Raw genomic sequence first — 27,586 nt, 5'->3', positions numbered from 1 at the left:
TTAAGACACAAGGGTATGCTGCATTGACAAGCATTAACAAACTAATTCTTTGGATAATGGCTCTGCTCTACAAAAATAAACACCACTCCCCTGACATTTAGTTTGTTTTCCCCTCTTCCTTCCTTGACATATCTACTGTAATTTAATTTAGCCATATTTATAATTTACAACAAAAGGCCACATCTCTTTTGTTTGTTTACAATTGTGAGTTAAACTGTGCAATGGACAGGAAATACCAGGGTCTTCTGTGTAGGTCTTGTATTAACTTTTAAGTTAATAAAGATTTATTATAACCTTAGAGACCCAACACTTTCTCAGTTCACAATTTCCTGTAGTATAAACCTGTTTTAAGTATAGATGTTGTGAGTTAGCATACCTTTAACATTTAAAAAAAATATATATATAAGAGAACACTGAGCCAAAATAAAGATAATAAAATATATAGATATTTTTAATTCATTCAAGTCAAAAACCACATGCAACTCCAATCAACAGCTGTACTGGCAACTCACCTGCTTAGATCATAAACATACAACCTAATAACCAGAAAACAGAATTCATATAACATGGCTTCAGTAATACAATATATGGACTGCATAACCAAAAAAAAAAAAACATTTTGATTACATGGAAATGAACACACAACCTTGGGTGACACACAATTCGAGAAGCCTAAAACAGCTCCTAACACAAATGCTGCATAGCTTTCCATAAACCGTAAAGGTTAAAAGAAACACTTCTGTGGTGTTTCATTAGCTGCAGATCACAAATATTAGCCTTCACAAATTCTCACAGCACACATTTAAATGCAGAAGACAGGTTAAGATATGTCACACATCACATATATGTAAGTTACAGAGCTTTTCTTTGTACTCAAATATAGTATTACCCAAGCTTTTCCTGCTCACTCAATAGGAAACACAATAGCAGAGCATCTGTTTCTCCGGGTTAGTGAGGTTAGTGGGGATCAGAGTGCAGACAGCCACGAAATTCAATAAAGTGCAAATATTGACTCTTAAATGCTCATATATGGTTGGCATGCTGATATTGAGTGATACAGTACTGGAGAATGAATTAAAATAGTTCAAGGTGTTTGAGTATGTATGCTTCAGTACATAGAGATTGTCCAAAGACATTTGACTAAAGTCCATTGGTGCCATTTCTGGATGAAGTCTTTCAGAGAATGGCAATTGTAAATTTCTGTGAATGGAAAGCTCCTTTTCTATGACAATGTGATTGGAAGAACAGCTCTCTTACTCTGAAACCCAATATAAATCCAAGCCCTGGAATTCTTAAGTATGACAGCTGTTCCTGGGTCAGGGTGAAGTGCCGTCTGCAATGTCACCATAAAATGTAGCAAAACTGAACCATCCAAAAATAACCATAGGTGTCCTTTTTCAAACAGTATCTTAACCAAACCATGCAAATATACTATAGTGTGGATATGTACTGACAGGAACCAGAAGTCATTATCTGATAAGCTTTAGAGAGATTATCTTGCTGTGTCAAGACAAATAAATCAAGTGATATTTGACAGGTTGAGGCTCATATAATCGCATTGAATTAAGCCTTGTTTCACCAATGTTTCACCCTTTAAACCAATCCTTGGTCTTGACAAAGAAAGCATGGGTCTGTGTCAGAGGAAGCCAAACCATTTTTCTTAAGAGGAACCATTAGCATCACACACCTTCAGACCAAATTAATCTTTGATATATTAATAAAAAAATAATCTTAGCATCCAAAAAAAAAAAAAAAAAAATAGTTTCCTTTTATTTACACAGTGATATTATATTTTAGATAAAAGAAGTTAGATATTGTAGTGTTTTAGTTATGATTTGCAAACTAAGTTTCTGTAGCGTTATGATACTGGTTTGAGAACAGATCGAAGCGATCTGCCGTCTCGCGTTAGCTCTCTGGTTGTGCACATGCAAGGGAGTGGAACTGCCTCCACTTGTCGGAGGACATCATTGTATGGGCAATGTTTCAGGTGGTTTGCCATGCTAGAGATGTCCGCAAACTCCCACCGGTTAACCGGGCTAAAGGCTGTGCTGAAACGCCAAACCTGCAGGAAAACGAAACAGTTACTTAACTAACAGCTTAACAACGATTTTATGGTAAAACTTGTTACCTGTTTAGATAGTTTCATCCACTGAGTTTGGAAAAAGAGTACAGTGAGAAAGAAACAAACAAACTGTTTAACACGTGAAACATGAAACATTGTAGAAAAATAAAGTCAAAATATCCCAAACTTATTAGAAAAATTAACATTTGAACATACAATGTCATACGAACTACCTAAATTGACAGAAACCATCCTTGGGGGAAAAATTAGTTTGAAGTGTAATCAGATTTTATGCTTTTATTTTATTTTTTTGTAATGTCCAATTAGTTTACATGAAGGCAGATGTTTATGACCTATACTGCAGCCAGCCACTAGGGGTGATCAAAATGTTTTGGCTTCACTTTTCGGGACATGTGTGGGGCATAAAATATAATATCAAAAAGATAGGGGTTCTGCCTATTGTTGATTAATATCAGCAGTGACATTCTACAATGATGAATGCTGACATTGTACGTAGTCATGTTCCTGGAAATTGAGTAATCACTGACCCCATGTGTAGTGAGCAAGGGTCCTTACCGGCAGTGTTGGGCAAGTTACTCTGAAACTGTAATTAAATGACTGATTACTCCTTTTAAAAGTAATCAATTTACTTTTCTGATTACTTTATTTAAAAAGTAATTAGTTACATTACTAGTTACATAATTTTTTTTGTGGCTACATCAATTCAATTTACATGAAGTCCCAGCATAAACGCTCACGATAAATATTTATTAAAGCATCAACATTCACAAAACACTGTTATTTTTAACTAAAGCAAGCATAGGCTGCTGCATACATGGTTTGGCATGGAAGAATGCCAGCAAATAGAGCTGCTTTTATAATCCCTAAAAAGATGACATCTCAGTTAATCGCAATCTCACAAAGCTCCATTATAACACATTGAATATATGGATAATTAATCTTTCATAATGTCTAAAATTTGTGTGTTATGAGAGGATTCGTGAGCATGGACATTTCAGAACTGCACTCCTGACTGCACTCCTCCATTGAGTTCCTGAAATCAACATTGCTCAACGCTGCAAACACGTGTTACAGCCTAAACAGAAACTCCTACGCTTGTGCCTGTTGATCATTTTTCTTTTGTTTTCACTCGCGATCTTTACAACACACATTACATTACATATTTTAATGCCACACTCTTTTTAATCCGTGTTTGGCACCACCTATGGTTGTGGGTTTAATATTGACATGTCAAAGTCTAGACCCTGAACATAAGACGACAGTGTTTTTTCAGATGTATTTCCAAGAAAAAAAACATTGTCTTATATTCGGATCAATACAGTAGTTCTTGTTGCTTTTGTGCAATAGATGAATAACAATTTATTTGTTTTAGATATTTTACGTTTAGATATTTCTATTTTGCGAGAGTCCCGCGAATCATTTTATTCTCCAGCACCCGCACACACACAAATGTCTACCCGCCCGCACCGGCACTCACCCATCTTGTCCCACGCCACACTCTGTTACGTCGGCGCTTGTGGGAGTGCAGGTCTCTAAACCACTGGCACTGGACTCAAGTGCGTGTGCTACACCCTTTTTGCCATCTAGATTATAAAACACTGCATTCTGCCAGCAATGTAACGCAGCAGAAAAGTATAGAGACCTCAGCTTGTAACTATACTCTAATTACTATTTTGAAAATTATAATGTGCTAAAATACTCCGTTACTAAAAAAGTAATCAAACTACAGTAACGTGTTACTGAGTAATGCGTTACTGCCCAACACTGCTTATCGTGACCAGATTTGTATATACGATATACTGATTTATGAGCTCGGGAGGTGATGAGATGCACCCTTGGTTTAACATTAGTATGCTGCCACCATTTAGACATACTGTACCTTGTCTTTTATCTGCCAGGTTTGTCTTCCATCCAAATATTGCTTCTTTTCCCATTGTACCACCACCATGCCACGAGTCTGCAGCAGACTGGCGCAAACATCCCTCATTGTACGGGACACCATTGACAGCTGACATAGGCTAAAGCCATCCAAAAATTGGGCTACATGTTGAAGTACTTCAAACGGCAATCCACTAAGGTGATCACACTTAGGCTCAGTCACAGGTTCCGAGATGGGCTGCACCCCGAAGGACCTGAGGTGACGGTCATGAACAACCTTTGAGCCATGAGGGGATGGGCAGAATCTGCGTTGGGAGTATGTGCAGCCATAATACGCTAATGGACAACGGTGCTCCATCCAGCCATTGAGCCCAGAGTGGATATCTCCATGAACATTGCGAAAATGCGAGAGGAACTCTTCTCGACGGAAGAGCTGGCCACATTCAAAGGTAAACATGGAGCCCTCACGTGGAGCCCAGCTTGGGCGAGGCACAAGCTGCTCCAGCGTCAGATCAAGCCGTAAAGTGCAAAACGGACTCGGTTGCGAAAGGCGCGGTGCGGCTCGATCGCAAGCAGAAGCTGATGCAACCTCGCCGACCATCGTACTTGTTGCCAAGATGGCAGCGGGGAAGCTAAAAGTCTGGGTACCGAAGTCAACACGTGTGCCCCCAAACGCATAGACTGTGTCGGATATCCTCCGAGCTCGTGGCGACTCCTCCAGGCAGAACAGAAGAGCAGCTGCCGTAAAGTCAATTTCACCAAGTCCCATTGGGTCGTCCATTGGCTTCAAATCCAAATCCGATGTGTCCACAGCTTTGTCCTCCATTTTGCAATGTGGATTTCTATGAGGAGGGACTTCTGTAAACAACCCCTTCCGTCCATTAAGTGCAAGTGGCATAAAATTGCGTAGCATCTGAAGGTTTTGGAGTTTCCTCTCAAAAGCCCTGTCTTCAAAGTCTAATGCCATCATAGGTAGTGCATTGTCTCTCTGGACGGTCAGAGTCTGAGCATGTATAGGTTGCTGCAGCAATGGAGCTTGTGATCCAGAGGCCTCCTGGATCAAGAAAGCATGTTGATCGTGCCTGATCTCTGGCCTATGGGGAATTAAAGGACCAACAAACTCCCAAGAACCTGGGGACTCTTGGTTTTGATGGTGTTCGGTGGTCGATTCCATTAAGTGATCTACAATACTATGACAGCCATTACAGAAACCTTGCCTATCTATGTCTTCCAACATCACTGGGCGACACTCACCTGTTGTCTCAAGAGCAAGAACATCTAAAGCGGTTTCTCCAGCATCAATTCCCCCAACAGCCCCAGTCTCACCATCGACTGCCGATGTAACGTCCTTCCTATCAACATCTGCAGACTCCAAAGTTTCTGACTGATTGAGCCTGCCATTGTCGTTTAGTATCGAGCCACTAATTGGCTCGTTACCTTTGACAGCATCTCCTAATGCACCGAGAGCAGAGGCCAAACTCCTACCAAGTTCCATGAGTTTCTGGTGCTGTTGAGGCTGTAGCTCCTCCTTTAGGCCATTTACTCCGCAAGCTATTTTATCACATCTGAACCCGGCATCCTCGCTCATCCTCACCTTTTCATGCAGTTCCCCATTGCGCTCTGTAAGTCCAGCTGACGCATTAGTGGTTGTACAATCTGTTTCTGAAGAATTAAGGTGGATCAAGACGTTGAGAGCTGCGGCCAGGCTTTTGGTTGTCTCTACTGTGGTTTGGTAGAGCTCCCCATAATGTTCTTCTTTTAGACCATTAATCCCATTGGAAATCTTGTCTTTCGAGCAGCCAGCCGTAGGCTCCATCTCAATGGTCTCCATCTGTACACATGGAGGCTGAGCAATTGAGACTAAGCCAGGCTTTTCATTTTGTCCTGCTGCCTGAGTCTTTTTCTCCGGGCCACTAGTGGGAGCGAGAGAGACGAGTTTGAGTGACGCTAACATGGTGCGCTGGTCCTGAAGGGCAAGCGCCATGTCAAGCTGCTCCACCTCATCTGCTTCTTGACTCAGTCTCTCATACGAACGATAATCCTCGTCGTTTACTGGCCACCTATTCCACTCCATAGTGCAGCACACCACACCTGCAGGACACACCTCAAGGTGCTCTGCCATCTGGCCACGGGCCAGTGTAAAAGGGCATCCAATGCTTTGGTTAAGACATGGCACCCTTTCAAGCGGGCACAGCAGCTTGTGTTCAATAGCCTTGCAGCTGTGGAAGATAGCACCACATACAAGAGGGCAGGTGATGAGGTCACAGGAAGTGCCGGGTTCAGGTTTGACCATGCATCTTCTGCTTATGCAGGACATGCAGTGAACATGAGGCTCCTCCATTGTTTAAGATCACAGCAGCAAGATGTGAAAGAGCATCAAGTCTCAACCACTGCAAAACAATGAGAGAAAAACTGAGATAAGATTCTCCAACACGCAGGCTGTATAAATCAATGTTTATGCATAAATACACACCCATACAGTATATATTTAGAAAATATTTACATGTATTTACATGCATATATTTATATTCATATAATTTGTTATATATAAAAATATTTAAAATATAAACGTAACTTATTTTTCTTAAATATATACATGCATGTGTGTGCATTAATATATACATAATAAATATACACAGTGCACACACACATATATATTATGTAAACAAAAACTTATATTTTGGATGCGATTAATCGTTTGACAGCACTAAAATATAATATTCAAAATCTTATATTATTAAAATTCATGTGGCAGAAAGACACTACCAGGGATGAGCAAAACACAGTATTATCAACACTGACTAGTAGGTGGGTTGTCTGCACAGCTGGTAAACTAGTCGTTAATACCATGGCCAACAGACATCAACAGGCACAAAGACTCATTTTAAACTTTTTAAACACAAGGACTCATTTTAAGAAGCTTTTTTTAAACTTGGAAAAAATTAAAAAAATAAACGTGTATGGCCCAAAATGGCAATCTGCATATGTAAAAAGACCAACAATTAAATAATTTTGGGAGTTCATCATTAAAATATCTTTACATTAATCATACAAGGCAGTGCACTTCAAAAATTAAAACTCCTTATACATATGAGTTTTTTTTTTACAGTCATCTCAAAATCATTACATTTATCCTCCCACCTACCATTATTTTACCATGATATCCATAGTGGTTGTCATTTCTCTCATTGAGTTTTCTTAACTATGTAGTGCACACTGAAAAAGCTCCATCCAGCTTTAATGCGGTCTTGATTTTATCCAACACAGCTTTCCTAGTTAGCATAAACAAAACTGTCCCACTAAACTCATGTGCTGCTACTGTTCTACAGGTCTTTACAGCAATGACACCACACTGAACCATAAGCCAAGAAGGCAAAAAGAACCCTTAGGATTTCATTAAACTTACTCTTAAAGTCCCTCGACACATCTTGTTTTTTAATGTTTACAAGACAGACAGTTGATAAACAGACAGTTGACAGAACTGAAAACCTTAAAGGACCACATAAACTTCATGACACTTCATATAGCGCAGAATGAAGTTAAACAGTGTCCCCAGGCTTATGGTAGTGATATTTAGATCTTTATTTTGTTGATGTTTAACTTTGATTTACTTTATTATTTTCTACTTATGTTAGCCTGTTAGCTAGCTGAACTTTCTACCTTCAGTCTACATAAACAAACTCCTCACTCACCCGCAGGCTGTGTCAACTACCTCCCCGCGGTAAGTTACTCGCTCACGCCCCTCGCCTGTTTCTTTCACTTGGCCGATTTTACGACGAAACGGGACACTTTAAAACACTGCCGTATGATAACGTACATAATCATCACCGTTTGTCCTGATCAAAAATACTCTATCCGGCCGGGACGCGCGCCGATGACGTCATCACGCATATTCGTGCGTCATGACGTTAGGGTTTATTTTGGCCGGGACTTTATTTATTAGTAATTTTTTACATGACTCCAAAAGAGTATGCTGTTGTATGTGACGCCATACCTCAACAAGTTATGCATTTTGAGCATTAAGAGCTTGTGGAAGGCCATATATGTCAAACAGAGCATGTTTTTAGGAGGCATTGATATTCTTAAAGTTGTAGCCTACTAATAAATATATTAAAACAGGTGATGATCAGCTACTTCTAAAACCTTAATGTGGACCAGTGTATTTAGAAATATACATTTGAATAAAGCTTGGAGTACATTTGTGAAATATACTGTTTAAATAATAAAGTAAACGAGATAGGCATACAATTGTACATATCCAGCTAAAAGTGTGTTAGAGAGATTTAATTTGGATATTGATTATTCCTGTGATTTATGTTCAATTGAAAAGTAGTCTATTCTCCATCTTTTTTTGTAACTGTGTATACACAAGGATTTTCTGTGGATATGGAAAATTTAATTAGAAGGAAAACAAATATTATATTCAAGATAGGCTATGTAGCCTATTCCAATGAAAGTAATATTAAATAATAATAATTTTACTTTTGGTAAAATTTATGAAGAAATGGTCAAGATCCACGCCAAATTTAATAAATTTTCTTCAGGAGACTATATACTACTGCATCAGTTTGGAAAATATTGTTAATAAAAAAGCAAAGAGGACTTGTAATATTTTTCACAAATATACAATTTTTGATTTTCAAAAGAGACGAAGAGAGTAAGAGGAAGAGTTTTGAAAAGAAAAAAAGAGTGACGAGAGAGTTTGATGGATGTCCTGAGTTTTTAAACTCTGTTTTCAGACCGTCCCAGCTGGACGTCTTGACCAATTAGATATTGTCCTTGCTTGGGGTATTGCTTTGTGTCTCCACCCCACTAATAAATCGTGGTTATCTGTTCAGTCAGAGGTCCGAAATTTACAGGCTCTTGCAAAGTATACTTTTGAACATCGATTTCTATAACAAGACTATGTTATTTGACAAAGAATTGATTGGAAGAAACATTTAAAGCATGAATTTTTAAACTCATACATACCCCACATGCATCTGAATCCTTCAGCTATTCAATAATGATTAAAAAGACATACATATTATTTGATTAAAACATGATATATGGGTTACAAACATAATATGGGGTTCTGCATGAAAATGTCCTTTTAGGATGATTTTATGGGCATATGAAAAAGAAAGTCTTTGTGTAGTTCTAAGGAGAACGAAGACATGTTCTTTAGACAAAGGAATTTTGGTTTGGTCTGTCTTCTATGTGTGGAGACCATCACAAGAGAGTCTGTAGCTCATGATTTTCTATCACAGGTTTACATGTGAACATCAGTCTTGATTACTTGCAGCAAATTTGACAGTCTCCTTCTTGAATTGGAATTATCAATAAGTGTTCTTTTGTCTCAATGTTGCAAGCTGTCTTGTGAAAGAGGTTTGCTGGTTAGGCTTTCTTCAGACTAGCTGGTGCTAGGATCTGGACAGATTTATGACATCCTGTTTCTTGGAGCCTCTCTGAATTCCAGCTCCTCACATTTCTCAAACTTATTTTTAACGTTCAGTGAAACGTATTTACTCAGTATATGAATTTTAATCCACGCTCAATGAACCTTTTCATATAAACTGGAACAAATACAAAACGAGAGTCAAACTAAAACTGAAATGAGACCGTAGTAATAAATAGTATAGTGATTAGTGAATAAATGAAATAATCTTAACTAAAGGACATTTAAAACCACGTATTTCTGTACATTTCGAAATAAGGTGCATTTAAAGTCAATAAATCCTTGATTAATGTGAATATTTTAATTAAAACATGTCCCCGCGTATTTAATGTCCAACGGGCAGATTTAGGACTCTCTGGTCACTGTTTGGTTCATCTTATTCCGAACTACAGGCAGAAACTGAAATCAGCAAAACCTGTATTAAGGACTGTAAAGAGATGGACTAATGAGACAGAGCGGGTTTACTGATTGGAGTGTTTTTGACGCTGCTGCAAACAATCTGGACGAGCTCACAGAGACTGTAACATCTTATATCAGTTTCTGTGAGGATATGTGCATTCCTACCAGGACTCATCTAACTTATAACAACAACAAACCATGGTTCACTGCTAAACTCAGACAGCTCCGTCAGGCCAAATAAGATGCTTACAGGAATGTCATATACAGGAATTTTGTTTATACAAGGAGTCTTGTATAAACAGGCCAAATACACACTGGAAAAGGAGATGAGAGTGGCAAAGAGGAATTATTCCGATAAGCTAAGGATCCAATTCTCTTCCAGTGACACGGCTTCAGTGTGGAAAGGTCTGAAAGACATCACCAATTACAAGACCATCCCCCAGCACTGTGGAGAATCAACAATTGGCAGACAATCCGAATGAGTTCTATTGCAGGTTTGAAAAAAAACATTCACACCTCCTGCATCCCCCCTCTCCCCCATGCCTGAACTGCAGATAAGAGAAGATAAAATACGCCAGGTCTTCAAAAAGAACAAGAGAAGGAAGGCCAGGCCCAGACGGTGTGACACCAGCCTGTCTGAAATCCTGTGCTGAACAGCTGGCCCCCATCTTCACACAGCTCTTCATAAATGACCACTTTTAAATCATCAGGATTAGACAATTTGGACCCTTTCTTTCTAAAGTTGTCTGCGGTAATTATTGCTACTCCCATTACCAGTCTTTTTAACCTTTCTCTTAACTCATCAGAACTTCCTAAAGATTGGAAGACTGCTGCAATAATCCCTTTATTCAAAGGAGGGGATAGTTTAGATCCAAATTGCTATAGACCAATCTCTATTCTTCCTTGCATCTCAAAGGTCTTCGAAAGAATTATTAATAAACAAATTATTCACCATTTCGAATCTCATCATAGTCTTTCCGAAATGCAATCTGGCTTCCGAGCCGGTCATGGGTGCATTTCAGCCACACTTAAAGTTACAAATGACATCATAGTTGCTATTGATCAAAGACATTATTGTGCAGCAGTCTTTATTGATCTGGCCAAGGCCTTTGATTCTGTCAATCATAACATCTTAATTGATAGATTAAGGAACTTGGGATTCTCAGATGATTGCCTTGCTTGGTTTACAAATTATTTTTCTGACAGGTTTCAATGTGTTAAGTCAGAGGGCCTACTTTCTAGTCATCTGGCTGTCTCCATGGGGGTGCCTCAGGGATCAATTCTAGGACCGACTCTATTTTCTGTATATATTAATGACGTTGCTCTTGCTGCAGGTGATTCTTTGATACACCTCTATGCAGACGACACCATCCTTTATACGGCTGGCCCGTCATTGGATACTGTGTTAAAAAATCTTCAAGAGAGTTTTAATAATATACAATATTCACTTCGTTCCCTTCAACTGCTTTTAAATTCTACTAAAACTAAATGTATGTTTTTTAATCGATCTCACACTGTACCTACCTGCCCATTAAGCATCACCACACTAGATGGGTCTGCTATAGAACAGGTAGACAATTACAAATACCTAGGGGTTTGGTTAGATTCTTCTCTTTCTTCCCAGACCCACAATAATCAGCTCCAAACAAAAATTAAATCTAGGATTGGCTTTTTATTTCGTAATAAAGCCTCTCTTACTTTCCCAGCAAAACTTGCTCTTGTGAAAATGACCATCCTTCCGATTATTGACTATGGTGATATTACTTACAGAATTGCTTCAAACTCTCTTCTTAGTAAACTAGATGTTGTATATCATACAGCCATCCGTTTTGTCACCAATGCTCCATATAATACTCACCACTGCAACCTCTATAGTTTAATCGGTTGGCCTTCATTACAGACCCGACGTAAAAAACATTTGTATCATTTTATCTATAAATGTCTACTGTGTAAAGCCCCACCTTATCTAAGATCACTAATCTCGAGAGCTACCCCCTTTATGAACCTTCGTTCAAGTAGGTATATAATTTTGACTGCTACTAAAGCCCGTACCTCCTTTGGCCGCCTTTCTTTTCAGTTCTCCGCTGTTAACGATTGGAATACACTTCAAAAATCTCTGAAGCTTGAATCCATTGTCCCATTATTCACATTTAAATTATTATTAGCAAACACATTGTCAGACCATTGTACATGTTAACTTTTTTTTTTTTTTTCACCTTTTGTATTACTTGTATAAATTTGTAAATGTTTGATTTGTTTTGTCTTGTAATTACATGTGTAACTTTTGTACCTCGACGCTTTTATCTTGGCCAGGTCGCCATTGTAAATGAGAAAGTGTTCTCAATGTGCTCACCTGGGTAAATAAAGGTTAAATAAAATAAATAAAATAAGTCCCCTCATGCTTCAAACGCTCCACCATCATCCCCGTCCCAAAGAAACCAAAGATAACAGGAGTTGACGACTACAGACCTGTGGCTCTAACATCTGTGGTCATGAAGTCATTTGAAAAACTGGTTTTGGCTTATTTGAAGGACATCACTGGACCCTTACTGGACCCCCTGCAGTTTGCCTACAGAGCAAACAGGTCTGTGGATGATGCAGTCAATATGGGACTGCATTACATACTGCAAAACCTGGACAGACCAGGGACTTATTTGAGGATCCTGTTTGTGGACTTCAGCTCGGCCTTTAACACTATCATTCCAAACCTCCTCCAGCCCAAACTAACTCAGCTCTCCGTCCCCACTTCTGTCTGTCAGTGGATCAACAGCTTCCTGACAGACAGGCAGCAGCTAGTGAGGCTGGGAAAATTCTTATCCAACACCTGCACCATCAGCACTGGAGCTCCTCAGGGCTGCGTTCTCTCCCCGCTGCTCTTCTCCCTCTACACCAACGACTGCACATCTAAAGACCCCTCTGTCAAGCTCCTGAAGTTTGTAGATGACACCACACTGATCGGCCTCATCCAGGATGGTGACGAGTCTGCTTACAGACAGGAGGTTAAGGAGCTGGCTGTCTGGTACAGTCTTAACAGCCTGGAGCTCAACACGTTCAAAACTGTGGAGATGATCGTGGACTTCAGGACAAACCCCCCTGCACTCCCCCCACTCACCATCATGAACAGCACTGTGACTGCAGTGGAGTCATTCAGATTCCTCGCTAGCACCATCTCTCAGGACCTGAAGTGGGACAATCAAATTGACTCTATTATGAAAAAGGCCCAGCAGAGGTTGTACTTCCTTCGCCAGCTGAGGAAGTTCAACCTGCCACAGGACTTGCTGAAACAGTTCTACTCTGCCATCATTGAATCCATCCTCTGCACTTCAATAACTGTCTGGTTCAGCTCAGCTACCAAATCTGACCTCAGAAGACTACAGAAGGTAGTCCGGACTGCTGAGCGAATCATTGGTACAACCCTCCCCAGTTTCCAAGAACTGTACTTATCCAGAGTGAGCAAAAGGGCTGGCAAAATCACTCACATCCAGCACACTCCCTCTTTGAACTGTTACCGGCTGGTCGATGCTACAGAGCTCTGAGCACCAGAACGACCAGACATAGGAACAATTTCTTCCCTCAAGCAATCCATCTCATGAACATTTTAACTCTTAACATAAAACATGAAACACACAATACTATCATACTTTTTAGTTTTTATTTAACACACATAACTTATTACATTTCAAATTTGCACCTGACATACCTGCACATACTGAATTGTCTGTTTTGTATATTGTGTTTGTGCTATTTTGCATATTGTCCATTTTGTATATTTGTACATAATTTTTTTTTAAATTAAATTTGTTTTTTATTATCTGTGTCCTGACCTGTCGCTGTCATTCTGTCATTAATCTATTAAATAACAGCAGAGTGCGCAAGTTTTTGGATATGGTAATATTAAATTTATTTTAGTGAGCAAAGTATCACATTTCAACTCTCAAAAATCAATGATGAAATAATGGGATTTACAATAAAAAGTAATTTACAAAATTTTGACTTGAGTTCATTTATCAATGAATGACGTCGCTCTTCAGAGAATGTGCAAATTTTTAATGTTAACAGGTTTTACTGTGCTATTACAACATTTAACCTGTCACGAACTCAGCCTCTGTGGCTCCCTCCGATCACCACCAGAGGGAACCCTCACCTGAGTATTAACTCTGTCATTTGGACTTCATTTCCCATCACACCCCGTACCTGAGACTGATTACCTGCACAGGTGTTCCCCATTGACTGGTCTCTTTAATCTGCTCCACCCTTGCTCTCATTGTGAAGTCTTGTTCTTGCCATGCAGACAGTTCTGAGCGTTTATCCCATGTTTAATTTCCTGTTGCCGACCTGGACTCTTTACCCGTTTATGATAGAACTCTGCCTGCCTAATCTGACTCTGCCTGCCTTGCTGATCTGTTTTGTTATCTGTCTGCCGCCTGCCCAGACCTCTAGCCCGAACTCTGTTTATGATTCTGCCCTGCCTACGTGGTTCCTGACACCTGTGATTGACCCATGCTTGTATGACCATTCTTGTGTGATAATAAAGCTGCACATGGATTTAAAGACACTGCCTCCGCGTTACATAACCACTTTTTGTTCATTTAGAAATTCTTTCAAATTTTAATCTTGTTAAAGAACTACAGCAAAACCAGTTTGTGTTTTATCAATATTTTTAGTAATTGCATTTGAATATTACTAGTACTGACTTCAATGGATTTCATTAAATTCCTTTTGAACGACTGCTCAGAACGGTCTAAATTTATGAAACCTACGCAATACATTCAAAACATTAGTCATATTTTTTTTTTTTAATGTAAGTGAAATGTTAAATACTGTAAGGTCTTTCATGAAACTACATGTGTGAATTTGATAGGTGCTTGGTATAAAATAAATGGTGCTTTAAAAGGTCCTTGAATCTGGTGTTCATGAAAGAGTCGGAACCCTGGATTCAACCTCATCACACAAGACCGTTACCATCGACTGCAGCAGATTCTTTGAAAGTCAGAGAGGAGCACACACCATGAGACACGTTATGGAATGTGCTGTTGAACTTGTTGTGGAAATGGTTTGGCAGTATGGACTTGAGCAGAGAAAGATGAAAGCAAATGTCTGTATTCCAAAGCATTCAGGAATTACAACCATGTTGTTACAAGCAATGATAAACAAGTGTTCTGTTTTCAGTTAATTTATAGCCCCAAAAAGGCGACGTATCCTAGGAGATACAAACATTAAAATCAAATATAAGAGTCAAGTTTTAAAAAAATGATTTGAGTTCCAATAAGATGGAACATGGCAATAAATTAATTTTCTGATGTCTCTTTATGGTTTTGCCCTTTTTAAGGTTAACAAAACTTGCACGGCAGCGTTGACAAGTGTCCATGCTCATGAATATTTTTGTGTGTGAGCACAATCTCCGATCTGTATGTCTCTGTGAGTGATGTGTGTGCATGCGCAAGTGTCAATGAAAACAGCGAAACAATATAGTAGCATCATTTTAATACCATCTTATCTGAGGAAAAAAGCTAGTTGAATTAACTTTATATATAATATTCCCTTTTAATTATAAAATTGACTGAAATGCGTTGTTAAAGCTCTGAACATCCTGACAGCTGACATTATCAGGGATTGCCAACTCTTCCTCACTCTCTTCCCTGTCAACTTCACCTTCCAAATTTTCCAGTAGGTTAGACTCCAGCATTTCACTGCTGCACAGAAAGCTGGAGTCTGGATTCTTATGAAGTTGTGGTGTCAACAAGAAAGGGTCTGAGATCACTTAAGTGCTGAAGAGGACCAAGAATTAAAAAAATAAATCTTTTGGGTCCACTATAGCATGAACACCGAAAGGACTGAGGTCACTTTTGGTTGGTTCCCGTTCTGACTTTTCGCTGGTTCACCCTCTGGTTCACTCCTGACCAGCTAACGAACATACATGAGAAGACATGAAATAGCTGCAGCAAAAATGCAATTTTTACATTTGAATATATTCATAGCATTTGGTGCCAGTTGAGTCACCATGACATAATGTGGTATATTTTGTGTACAGATGGGCTAATACCTGTTCCTAAATCAGGAGTGTCCAATAGGGAGAGGAACTTACACAAAGCACTGACCGCCCAATACTAGCTCCACGCTCCAGGCTGCCACCATCAGCCATTAAGAGACCACCACACCCAGCTGTGCCAGAGGAAAGCTTAGAGCTGACCGAAGATCTGAGAAAAATTAACATTTCTTCCTCCCCTCATGAGAGACCCTCTTTTACAGCACATTATAGTGACTCAGCTCAGTTCAGCTATCCCAACTCTCCCCCATATTCCCAGCCACCTCAGCTGCCTGAGTCCGTGGTTCCATCACAGGAATGGAGGAGGCCAGACCAAGCTGAATACACTTCTGAACATATGTGACCTTCATCTACCCAGGAGAAAATCTACAGAGGTCCAGCCCCTACCATCCCCTCCCTAGCGTCTTCTGACCATAGGGAGTTTTCAAGACTGAGAATTGCTTTAGAGAACATCCTGCCTAACGATGCCACAGAATGTTTCAAATTTAAAATCCTCAGCAGACCATCTGAAACTGGAGGAGGCCTTCCTGGTGGCAGACTCTTACAGCAATTTCAGATTTCCCTTCATCAACACTATGAAATCTCTGGATAAGATGTATGGTCAACCCCACCAATTAGCCCAGCAACGAATAGCTGAGCTGATGGATGGAGCTAATGTACGCAGTGGATATGTAAAGGACTTCAGGATGTTTGGACTGCAAGTGCGCTCGCTTGTCAGTATGGTGCAACAACTGGGCCACAAAGGTACTCTAAAGCTGGAATCACATGTGTCTCGACTCCTGAGTAAACTGCCACATGACCTCAGATCGAGTTTCAAGAGGTACACCCACCCTTTGCAAGTCACCATTCCCACCTTGCTGGACTGGCTGTAATATGAGCTTTAAGTGCAGGAAGACAATAGCTAATACGCTTGTTACCCAAGGCAGGAATCTTCAAAAACTGATGCTGGCGTTGTGGTCGTGGACATCAAGCAGCTATCTGCACACTAAAGACTCTCTGCCCAACCTGCAACAAGAAGCACCTTTTAGTACTGCATGATGTCAATGACCAGGGCAAGCCATCCAGCCAAGTGCAGCTCCTTCCAGTGCAGTTTTATATGTTGACTGCCCAACCTCCGGCAGTAAAGTGCTGCTCAAAGTGTCTAAGGTTCTGATCAGGAATGGCAACGTGTCAATGGAGACCAACACCGTATTAGATGATGGATCAGAGCGTACCATCATTTTGCATGATGCAGTGCATAAATTAAGACTTGTGGGGGAGCCAGAGGACCTTGTACTCCGTACAGTGAGACAGGACACCCAGGTCATTCACGGGGCGGCAGTGACTTTTACTGTGTACCCAGCTGTTATAAAACTGCACATTTTAGAGTGGCCTTTTTTATGGCCAGCCTAAGGCACACCTGTGCAATAATCATGCTGTCTAATCAGCATCTTGATATGCCACACTTGTGAGGTGGATGGATTATCTCGGCAAAGGAGAAGTGCTCACTAACACAGATTTAGACACATTTGTTAACAATATTTGAGAGAAATAGGCCTTGTGTGTACACAGAAAAAGTCTTAGATCTTTGAATTCAGCTTATGAAAAATGGGGGCAAAAGCAAAAGTGTTGCGTTTATAATTTTGATCAGTGTATGAATGATCCTGCTGTCCTCGTCCTCCTGCTGGAGCAGGGGGACCGCTCTCTCTCTCGAGGACCACACCGAGGATTTTGTGTTCCTGGCTAATCAAACGCACTACCCGGACAACTGACTCTGCACGTTCTACCGAGCTAGACTTAACAACACCACACGTGAGCAGTTGTCTGGGGATGGTCCTCGGCAGAGTCTCGCTGCCTTCATTGAGGGGGTACTGGTGTCCTGCAAGTCACATCTGTCTGTGGACATCGCAGGCGACGACACCAGCTCCACTTGGGACCCAGAGCCCAGTCATTTACCACCCCGCAGCATGGAGCTGCTTGAGCTCACCGCAGACGGAGAGCCAGAGCCTGTTGCGGTTGTTGAGCCATCGCCATCAGGAGTGACAGAGCTGACGATCATCCCGGAGCCTGGGCCCCAAGTGTCTGACCAGGTTCAAGAACCAAGAGCACAAGCGACGATGGATACAGCTGTGGAGATCGCGGGGGCTATGGAAAGCTCCGCCCACGGCACCACCGCTGGGGGTGAGCATAATCTGGACCTGGGAGACTTAATAGACTTTCACTCTGATACACTCGTCTTTTAGCCTGAACCGTATGCCTAGGAATATAACCCACCCAACCTCCCTCTCCCACCTCCTCTTATTGACCTGGTCCCTTTTTCTACACCATCTTCGCTGGATTTCGTCAGCCTCTCTGCTCACCCTCAGCTCACCATCTGTGGCGTGGGCTCACCGCTGGTCTGCCGATCTCCAGCTCTGTTGGCGTTGAGTCTGGAGGATCCCTCGACTCCGCCTTCAGCCTCCGAGGCCCAGACTCCGCCTCAGTCCTGCGACCCAGCGGCTCCACCATGTCTTCCAGCTCCCTCGTCTCCACCAGAGCCCATCAGTCCACCAGCTCCTCCCTCATCCCTCCGGTTCCGCCTTGGTCAGTTGTCCCCTTACCTCCACCTCAGGACTACACTCCTCTGGCTATGCCTCGTCCCTTCGTCCCTCTGGCTCCGTTGGGCTCCTCCTTCCCTCCAGCTCCACCTCAGTCCTCCTGTCCTTTGAGTTTGAGTTTGTCGATTATTGTTGATGTCTACGTGTTCGTGCAGCCTGATTCTAAGATTCACTTGTACTTTCTCCTTGGATTGTTATTAAATGTTTGAACTTTGAGACTTCTCTCTCGTCATGCGCCTTCCTCAGCACCACACGTAACAGCGTTAAGCAAATTGAGACTTGTTATAGCACTTGCATATCATTGCTCTTTTGTTGATTTTGATTGCTTCCATTGTCCTCATTTGTAAGTCGCTTTGGATAAAAGTGTTTGCCAAATGACAATGTAAATGTAAAGATTTAATCCATTTCTAAAACTTAACATTATTAGTATAAACTTGCCTAACAATGAATAAGGCAGTGTTTTATATACAATTTTTTTTTTTGCTGAGAGTAGGGTATATGTGGATGCTGGCTTAACTGTGTTTAACTGTGTGAGCATTAAAGACAGAAAAAAAACCTTAATAAAATGAAAACGGTTCTGAGAACATTTGAAAACAGTATTGATGAACATACAGTACATATCTGAATGCTAAAAGCTGCTTTTCAGTGTACATACTGCAGTGTGAAAGCTTCTTCTACACTTCTCCAGGGTACAAATTCATTTTTAATTGTCAGTAAAGTAGTGGTTGATTTCCTGGATTCTTTCCCCCCATTCTGTCTCTCATAGTTGAAGTGTACCTATGATGAAAATTACAGGCCTCTCTCATCTTTTTAAGTGGGAGAACTTGCACAATTGGTGGCTAAATACTTTTTTGCCCAACTGTATATTACTGGTTGCAGTCACATTTTTCACTCATTTCACGTGGCCTGACATGTGCAACAAGGAACACCGATTCTGGGAAAAAAAGAGAAACCATTGGACTTTATTTCAGGTTGTATTTTATTTTTGTGCACATTCTCTGAGGTAAATTGTTTATTCTGCTTTAGCATACAGGCTGCACGAAAACACAGGCATATTTCTAAAGGGAACAAGCAGGTTCATTGTACTGTTTATTCTTCTTGTTTTGTAGTTAACCCCTTGCAAATTGTCAATTTTTGTTATACTTTTCTTTTGATATTTTTGAAATTTGCTATCATACTACAGGGTGTATAAGATGGCCAAAAAACGTGAACTGTTTGACTTGCTGACATGTTCTGACTATTTGCCAGGACAGGGTACATCTCTGAGTGGGGATGGAGACATGCGGTCTCAGGTGCAGCTCCTGTGGGACGAGGTTGCTGTACTGCAGCGGTGTCTCCGTGACTCGCTGGACCTGCAAAAGAGTATGATTGATGGTATGAGTCCTGATGATGGTACGGTTCCTGCTGAGTCACATCCACAGTCTAACCCCTTGGCCGCCTCTACACCGTTTGTTCGAGGGCAGCCTCCACTAGGCGTTTCAAGGTCTGTTTCTGCTAATATGCCCCATGTATGTGTGCCTGTGGTGGTTCAAACAGCCTCGACTGGCTTCAGTCTGTCGATATACTGTATACAGGACTTCACTGGATCTTACTGATTCCCAGATGTTACTGGAGCTCCCGCGTTTTCTGTCCAAGGAGCCGAAGAAGAGGTTTAAGTTTTCCTGTAGCTCAAATAGTAGAGCATGGCACTAGCAACGCCAAGGTCATGGGTTCGATTCCCAGGGAAAGCAAGAGCTGATAAAATGTAGAAACTGTAACTTGAATGCAACGTAAGTCGCTTTGGATAAAAGCGTCTACTAAATGCATAAATGCAAATGTAATGTCTTGAGCTCTCATGTTTACACATGGGCCCAATTTTGTGACCTATTTAAGAAGGTTTTTCTGTCATCTGACAATCAGGAGCGCATTATGAGGGGTATCCTAGACAGGGTTCAGATGCCGAACGAACCTTTACCTACGTTTGTCGCCCATATGCTGAGTGAATTTCAGAAATTAAGAAGTCCGCCCCCTCAGCCAGAGCAAATTGAGCTAATATGTAAGCACGCTGTAGAAAAATACCGGGTAGCACTCTATGGCACGGCGGTGACGTCTGTGATGGACCTTCTCTTGCATGCGCATGAGCTGCATGCAGTCTTGGGTCCATGTGGTCAATATGTGCCCGAGGTTCCACAGTCAGTTTCGGTCGCAAGAGAACTTTATTGTTTTAAGTGTTTGACACCGGGGTTTACTTCCCGTAACTGCCCAAACTGTAGGCAGCAAAACAACCAAAATGTGCACTCGGGAGGTTCACCCAATTGCAGGGCCGTGCAGAGACCTTTGGAGGGGCAGGTGCTCAAAATATAAAAGGGGCACATGAAACAAGGCTTTAAATAGGGCTGTGCTCAAAATATCATAACAGCAATGTATCGTGACGCATTCCTTGCTGATACGCGTATTGATGCGGATGCTTCTGTATTGATACAGCAGCAAATGCCATGATGCAGTTTTGAAAACGAAACAGAACAGAAAAGAAAAGACCATTTTAAGTTTAAAAGTTAAATAATATTTATTTATTAACTTACAGGGAACATTTGATGTTGAGGGGGTTGCTGGGGATGCTGCTGCGGTTGCTGCCTTTGCTGTTGCTGCTGATACTGCTGGAGGTGATCTGAGACTACAGACATTAAAACAAACATAGGAGATATATTAGCTGATTAAACAATTGTTATGTGACCATGACAAGATGTAAAGATTGATGACAGTGTTTGGAACTGGCTCACTGTGACTGACCTGCTCTAGTGCTGCAGCTGTTGCCAAGGCTGACTACTAAGAGAAAATGAGAGGGAGATGCTCAGAGAGGCCGCTGCACACCAAGAGCTGCAGGTAGAGAAAATAAGATACCAGATTTAAAAAAGCGTGGGAAATAATCTGAGAAGGAAACATTAATGGGGGGGAAAGGATGAGGGTGGCCATGGCAAGGATAAGGGTCAGAAAACAGAAAGACAGAAAAAAACTAAATAGAAAAAGGTGTGTGTGTTGCTTGTTTGTGTGTCTACAATATGCAATATTGTGATGATGATTTCATATTTTGCATTGTGACTCTGAAATATATTTGGTTTTTGATTGATTTTGTCTAATCAAAAATCTAAATAAATTTAAAAAAATCTAAAGTGTGTGTGTGTGTTCTTTCTGTTGGCACCTACTAAACATCACAAAGTAGCATTAATCTTACCAATAAGTGAAGGAGGAGTTGTTGTAGGCATTTACAACAGCAATTTCCTGTTGGTCATGTCCCTAAAAATGTCTATGACATCATTTTCATTTATTGGAATGTCCTTCTCAATGGCCAACAAAAGAAGCTCTGACAATCTCTCCTCTTTGCAAAGGCTGCGAAGTTTGGTTTTCACCAGCTTCGGTTTTGAGAAGGAACGTTCCACAGTTGCCGTGGACACCGGAAGCGTGCCATATGTCTTCAGCAGCTCAGTCATGTTGGGAAAAACTAGTTGTGCATTGTTTTCCTTGACAGCTGAAAGAACAGATGACACATTGACTGGTGGTGGGCACGAATATGAAGTATGGAAGACCTTCAGTTCAGTCAGCAATTTGTCTACCTCTTCAATGTTATAGAAATGGCACAGTTTCTTCACAGCTTGGTGTGCTGCTGTTGGAATGCTTGCGGTTTTCCAGTTCTCTGGGACTACCAGGCACTGGAAGGCATGCAAAATTTCCCATATGGAATTATCTCCTCCTTTAAAGCGTCTCCGAAGCTCTTGTATCATTGTGTCCACAAAAACGTAATACACTTTAACACGGTAGTACTCCTGCAAAGTTGGGAAAGCATGGTCAGTCGTTGCTGATGTGGCAGCAAACTTGAACTTCTCTGGCACTTTCCTCCTCCTAGCTTGTCCAGGGACCTCAGATGGAAGATCCAGGCCCACCGATGCAGCCTTCTCTGTAGCCTGCTTATAAATCTTCTCAAACTCTTCTTCTGTTCTGCTGTAGGCCAGCCTCTTTAAAACTCCATCAACAATGCTGTATGCTGCAGCCAGGTCCATGTCTTTCTGCTGCAATGCATCAGATGCAACTGCAGTCACCTGGAAGACTGGACAGGTGATCTCCAGACACAAGAAGAACTCAAAATTGATGCTTTTTAGAAGGATCATTGCATCACCAGCTGAGGAGTCTGGGGGATCTTGCATTGTCATTTCCTCAAGGAACTGCATGACAGATGGGAGGACCTTCACCAGAGTTTTAAGTGCACTTTCTCTACAGGCCCACCGAGTATCTGACAGTTTCTTCAGCTCCAATGCACTTTCTACCAATACCAGATTAAGGCAATGTGCCTGACAGTGCACATACAAGGCCTTTGGATTTTGCCTCAGAATTCTGGACTGCAGTCCCTTATAGTGCCCACTCATGTTTGCAGCCCCATCATAACCTTGACCCCGTATGTTTTCTATTTTCAGGTCATTTTCTTCCAGTAAAGTCATCACAAGATTTTCAAGAGCATCTCCGCTTGTTGAATGGACGTTACACACTTGAATGAATCGCTCCTTTATTTTCATGTTGTGTACATATCTCACAACAAAGGAAACCTGTTCAGTGTTGGACACATCTGTCGTTTCATCAAGAAGTATCGAAAAGATTTTGCTCTCTTGAATTTCTTTTTTGATTACACGTTTTACTGATATGGCCAAAGCTTTGATTAAGTCATTCTGGCTTCTGTTCGAGAGGAGCGAGACAAGAGGCCTTTTTTGGGTTCCCTGCTTTTCTTTTACGGCATCAAGGTGTAATTTAATTACACTGTCATACTTGCTGAACAACTCCACTAACTCTAAGAAATTCCCTTGATTTTGGCTTGATGAAGTCTCATCATCTCCTCTGAAAGACATGCCTTGTCTTGCCAGGAAAAGAGTAATGGCAATCAAACGAGACAACACTTCTCTGTTCCTCTCCCTCTCTTTGTCTTTTGCAGCTTGTGACTCAAGTTCACCCACTTCAAAAGCTGCCTCCAGTAATTTTTTCTTGAATGAGTTCCACCTCACCATACCACACATGTGAGCCTCTGAGGCACTGTGCTCTTTAATTTTTTCTAAAGCCTTCCTCCAGCGATTTAACCCTACAGTTTTCCAGTTTGTGTGACTCTTTTCATTATTCAAAAAAAGACGGCAGCTAAAACAAAACATGGCATCAGTGCTAGGAGAATATTCTAGCCATGGGTTATTCTCATACCACTTCTTCTGAAATGACCGTCCCTCTAAATTTTTTGGAAATGACAGTACTGGTTGGCAGGGTCCAATATTATCACACATTTGGATAAAGGCCTCATCGTACTTTATGTTGAATTGTAGGACATGGCCAGGGTCAGTCGGGTGTTGTAGTTCAAGTAGGTTTGAGAATAGCCTCTCTCTGGCTTCGGTCTCTGTCTCCTGGCTTGCTGTTCCCTGCACTATTTCTGTCGTGTGTGCCTCAACATTTCCCTCTTTCTCTCCATCCTCTGTCTCCTGGCTTGCTGTTCCCTGAACTGTTTCTGTCGCGTGTGCCTCAACATTACCCTCTCTCTCTCCATCCTCTGTCTCCTGGCTTGCTGTTCCCTGAACTGTTTCTGTCGCGTGTGCCTCAACATTTCCCTCTTTCTCTCTATCCTCTGTCTCCTGGCTTGCTGTTCCCTGAACCGTTTCTGTCGCGTGTGCCTCAACATTTCCCTCTTTCTCTCCATCCTCTGACTCCTGGCTTGCTGTTCCCTGAACTGTTTCTGTCGCGTGTGCCTCAACATTTCCCTCTTTCTCTCCATCCTCTGTCTCCTGGCTTGCTGTTCCCTGAACTGTTTCTGTCGCTTGTGCCTCAACATTTCTCTCTTTCTCTCCATCCTCTGTCTCCATCTCATCATCTGATCTATTACTTTCCACTCTCTGTCCATCTAGGAACAAGGCACAATTTACTATTTCAGCATTAATCTATTATTTTAACCATCACAACTACTCTTGCACCTAATCAATAATAAATCCACCTTAATTATGGACAGAAAACATTAAAGAACTGATACATTGCATAAAGTAACTATTATCATCATCATCACTATCATAGTTGTTGTTGTAGTCTAACATTGAATGCCTTTGCAATGTAAAAAAAAAAAAAAAAAAAGGTAGGCTACATGTGGTGTTCTTACCTGTTGAGCTCTTCATAAACCAGCTGGATAGGGATCCACTGCCTTTTGCTGCCTCAAGCAGCTCCTTCTTTTTTTGTTTTATTCTTCTCTCTTTGCGAGGCATCTTTGCACTGCAGAACACACACACACAGGGACATTTCATACCTTTTTCTGAAATCTATAAGGGTCATATCTTCTTCACTCTGCACTGTGATGTCAGGTCAGGTATATTATTCGTTTTATACTGACATTTTTAAATTTATTTCCAGAGAGATGTTATTGACTTTACAGGCTAAGGTGTTTTTGCTACTGTAAACACTACTGTTGCTTTTGCAGAGAAAAAAATTGTCATATTTAAAATGTAATTTTATTCTAATCCTGTTCTGAATTTATACATTTTTGAATGAAAAAACAGGATTGATAATCCTCCATCCTCTGTAAAGTAAAATTCAGAGAATGAGAAAATAGTATAACCTTGTTTTACCAGTTTTGAGGTAATTACTTTAAGGCACTCTAGATTTTTTAATAAATACTGTGACAATAAAAGTTCAAAGTATGAATAGATTTTAGTCAAATGACATTAAAAAGACCAGTCCCGACACAGCATGAACGAAGTGAACATGCACCTTTGTTTATGGTCCTGCTGCGTGCGTATAACGTTAAGAAGTGGCGTTAGCTGCAAGCTAAACACAGCGATTTAAACAAAAGCTGTGTGTGCAATGCATGTTCTCTTCACGTTGTTCTTGTAAAATAATAATAATGATAAGTAAACAAGCACACCACTCCGCTGAGAACCCCACTTACTTAAGTTGCAACCGTGGCGCGGACGATATTGAAGTGCTGCCTGAGCGTGAGGGATCGTTCCGGATGAGGTCCTCAGGTGAAAGGTTATCATGTGGGTGATTTTATTTACGGCAAAATTATTAATCATTAATTTTACTAATAGTTAGATTGGGCAGGCCTTCACAGAAGAGCGTTTAATAATAAAAAATAAAAAAAAATCCTCTTGACAAAAGGGCACTTTGGGCATCAAGGGGCAAAGGGGCAGGTGCTCAAGCACCCTCCGCCCCCTCTGCACGTGCCTGCCCAATTGTCAGACTGGACAGACTACAGAGACATCGGGTTCTGAAGTCCCAAGTAACAGGTCTCAAACAACGGTTGCAGGCCTGGGTGCTTCAGTTAGGCCCAGGTCGGGAGACTTCAGGGGGGGAGGACTTTTCAGAGAGGCAATCCTTTCCCCCCGAGACAGTAATTGAGCCTCACTCACCTGACTCATCCCAGGCCACTCAGCTTTCTCCTTGTCACGTGGAAGACATCACATCCTCATCTTAATGGAACACACATTTTTGTGTTCAGGTCAATTTTCATGGCCAGGCACTTGAAGCTACTCTGGATACAGGGGCTTCTGTTTCAGCCGTGCGTGCAGATGTTTCTAGATTTGTTCTGGAGGCGACTTTTAAAACAGCAGTGTGGTCTGCATCTCCTTTGCAGCTTGCCGATGGGGGAATGTGTTGTCCATTGGGTTTAGCTTGGTTAAAGTTTGGGTTTATGGGCCAACGCTTTTACCATCGCTTTGCAGTCAACCCCACTTGTTTTGGGTATGGATTTTATGATGAGAGCTTCTGTCCTTCCAGAACAGTTGTTCTGGGTGATGTGCCAGAGGCTGAACTGGAGGGCGTTGATGTGATGACGCCGAATCACAGTCTGCTTGGCCTACAAGACGGTTCTTCTTGTTTGGACATGAGTTGAGGGGGCTGCTTTAAATGAGGGTGAAAAAGTCAAGCTGGGAGAGTTGTTGAGATCGTTTGCTTAATTATTTTATGGACATCTAGGCCATACATCCATAGTTGAGCATACAATTGAAACTGGACAGGCCCGACCTATCCATCTCGCTCCATACCGTACTCCACCTGCAAAGAAAGAATTGATTGAGAGGCAGATTGACACGATGATAGCAGAAGGAATTATTGAACTGGTATCGGGCCGTAGGCCATGCCTATCATTATCGTTCAAAAGCCTTCTGGTGAACCAACGTTTTGCATTGACTATCGAGGATTGATTAGACTTTAAGTGAAAGACTCGTACCCGCTTGCCTCACCTACATTTGAACAACACCTGAGAGATCTTGAGGAAGTCCTGGCTAGGCTGAGAACTGCTGGCCTGTCAATCAAGTTGGACAAGTGTCAGTTCTGTAGAAAGGAACATCAGGTCACCAAGGAGGGTATTATACCAAATGAGGAGAAGGTGAAGGCCGTGGTAGACTTTGCTACTCCAGTAAATGCCAAGCAAGTTAGACAGTTCTTAGGCACTGTTTATTTCAGACCATACATTGAGAGTTTGCACGTCACTATTTTTTCTGACTACAGCAGTTTGAAGTGGTTGATGTCGCGACCTAATCCCACTGGAAGATTGGCTAGGTGGTCACTTCGGTTGCAAGACTTTGATTTTGAGATAATCCATAAACCAGGAGTATCCAATAGCGTTCCTGCCGTTTGACATTCTCCCTGATCGTGCTGTTCTTGGAAGTCTGGACTTGCGCTCATTGCCGTCTGTGTTGTTTACTGACAGTGATCAGTTGAGAAGTACGCAGCTGAATGATCCGGACATTGGAAAATTGTTCAGTGCGTTGGAGGATGGTAAAAGTGTGTCTTCCAAGGAAGATCTTCGATATGCTGTTCTTGATGGTCTTCTGTATCACAAAGATCCAAAATCTTCTTGTACTTTACACCCCATGAAACAGTTCAAGCTTTATGCTCCCCAGACTGTCAGAAGGTCTCTGTTGGAGTATTACCATGACCTACCCACCGCAGGTCACTTGGGTGTGACGAAAACGGTGACAAGACTTAAGCAGAGATTTTTCTGGCCCAACATGCTGTCAGATGTGAAGAAGTATGTGGGTTCATGTGCTATCTGCCAATTCACTAAGCGATCCCTGAGAAAGCCTGGTGGCTTCATAGTTCCAATCTGCCCCCAATATCCCTGGGAATATGCTGAATATGGGGTGGTGTGTCTTGTGCATGAAACGGCATTCTAAAAACGC

General features: G+C 41.5%; 1 protein-coding gene across 2 annotated transcripts; it reads right to left on the bottom strand.

The window, feature by feature from the left end:
- Positions 1–424: 424 nt before the first annotated feature.
- On the bottom strand, positions 425–7,818 carry LOC306860988 (F-box only protein 30-like). Of its 2 annotated transcripts, none has more exons than XM_079403031.1 (3): positions 7,654–7,818; positions 3,963–6,351; positions 425–2,062 (listed from the first exon to the last, which is right to left on the bottom strand). In XM_079403031.1, exons 2-3 carry the CDS (start codon positions 6,300–6,302, stop codon positions 1,859–1,861), a joined length of 2,544 nt encoding a protein of 847 aa, XP_079259157.1. In that variant the 5' UTR covers positions 6,303–6,351; positions 7,654–7,818; the 3' UTR covers positions 425–1,858. The 2 variants fall into 2 exon arrangements, with proteins under 2 accessions (XP_079259157.1, XP_079259158.1); XM_079403032.1 differs by having other exon boundaries at positions 7,674–7,818.
- Positions 7,819–27,586: the final 19,768 nt, after the last annotated feature.

This window comes from Barbus barbus, assembly GCF_936440315.1.
Source record: "Barbus barbus genome assembly, chromosome: 41".
NCBI lineage: Eukaryota > Metazoa > Chordata > Actinopteri > Cypriniformes > Cyprinidae > Barbus > Barbus barbus.
The sequence above is the reverse complement of the archived record's forward strand: the minus strand, read 5'-3'. Positions and strand labels throughout refer to the sequence as shown.

What these genes read in the sequence shown, in the direction of transcription:
- LOC306860988 (XM_079403031.1), bottom strand. Translation starts at nt 6,302, where the DNA reads ATGGAGGAGCCTCATGTTCACTGCATGTCCTGCATAAGCAGAAGATGC. An exon ending in CCTGGCAGATAAAAGACAAG is followed by an intron (nt 2,063 to 3,962) that starts GTACAGTATGTC and finishes GTTTTCCTGCAG; the next exon opens with GTTTGGCGTTTCAGCACAGC.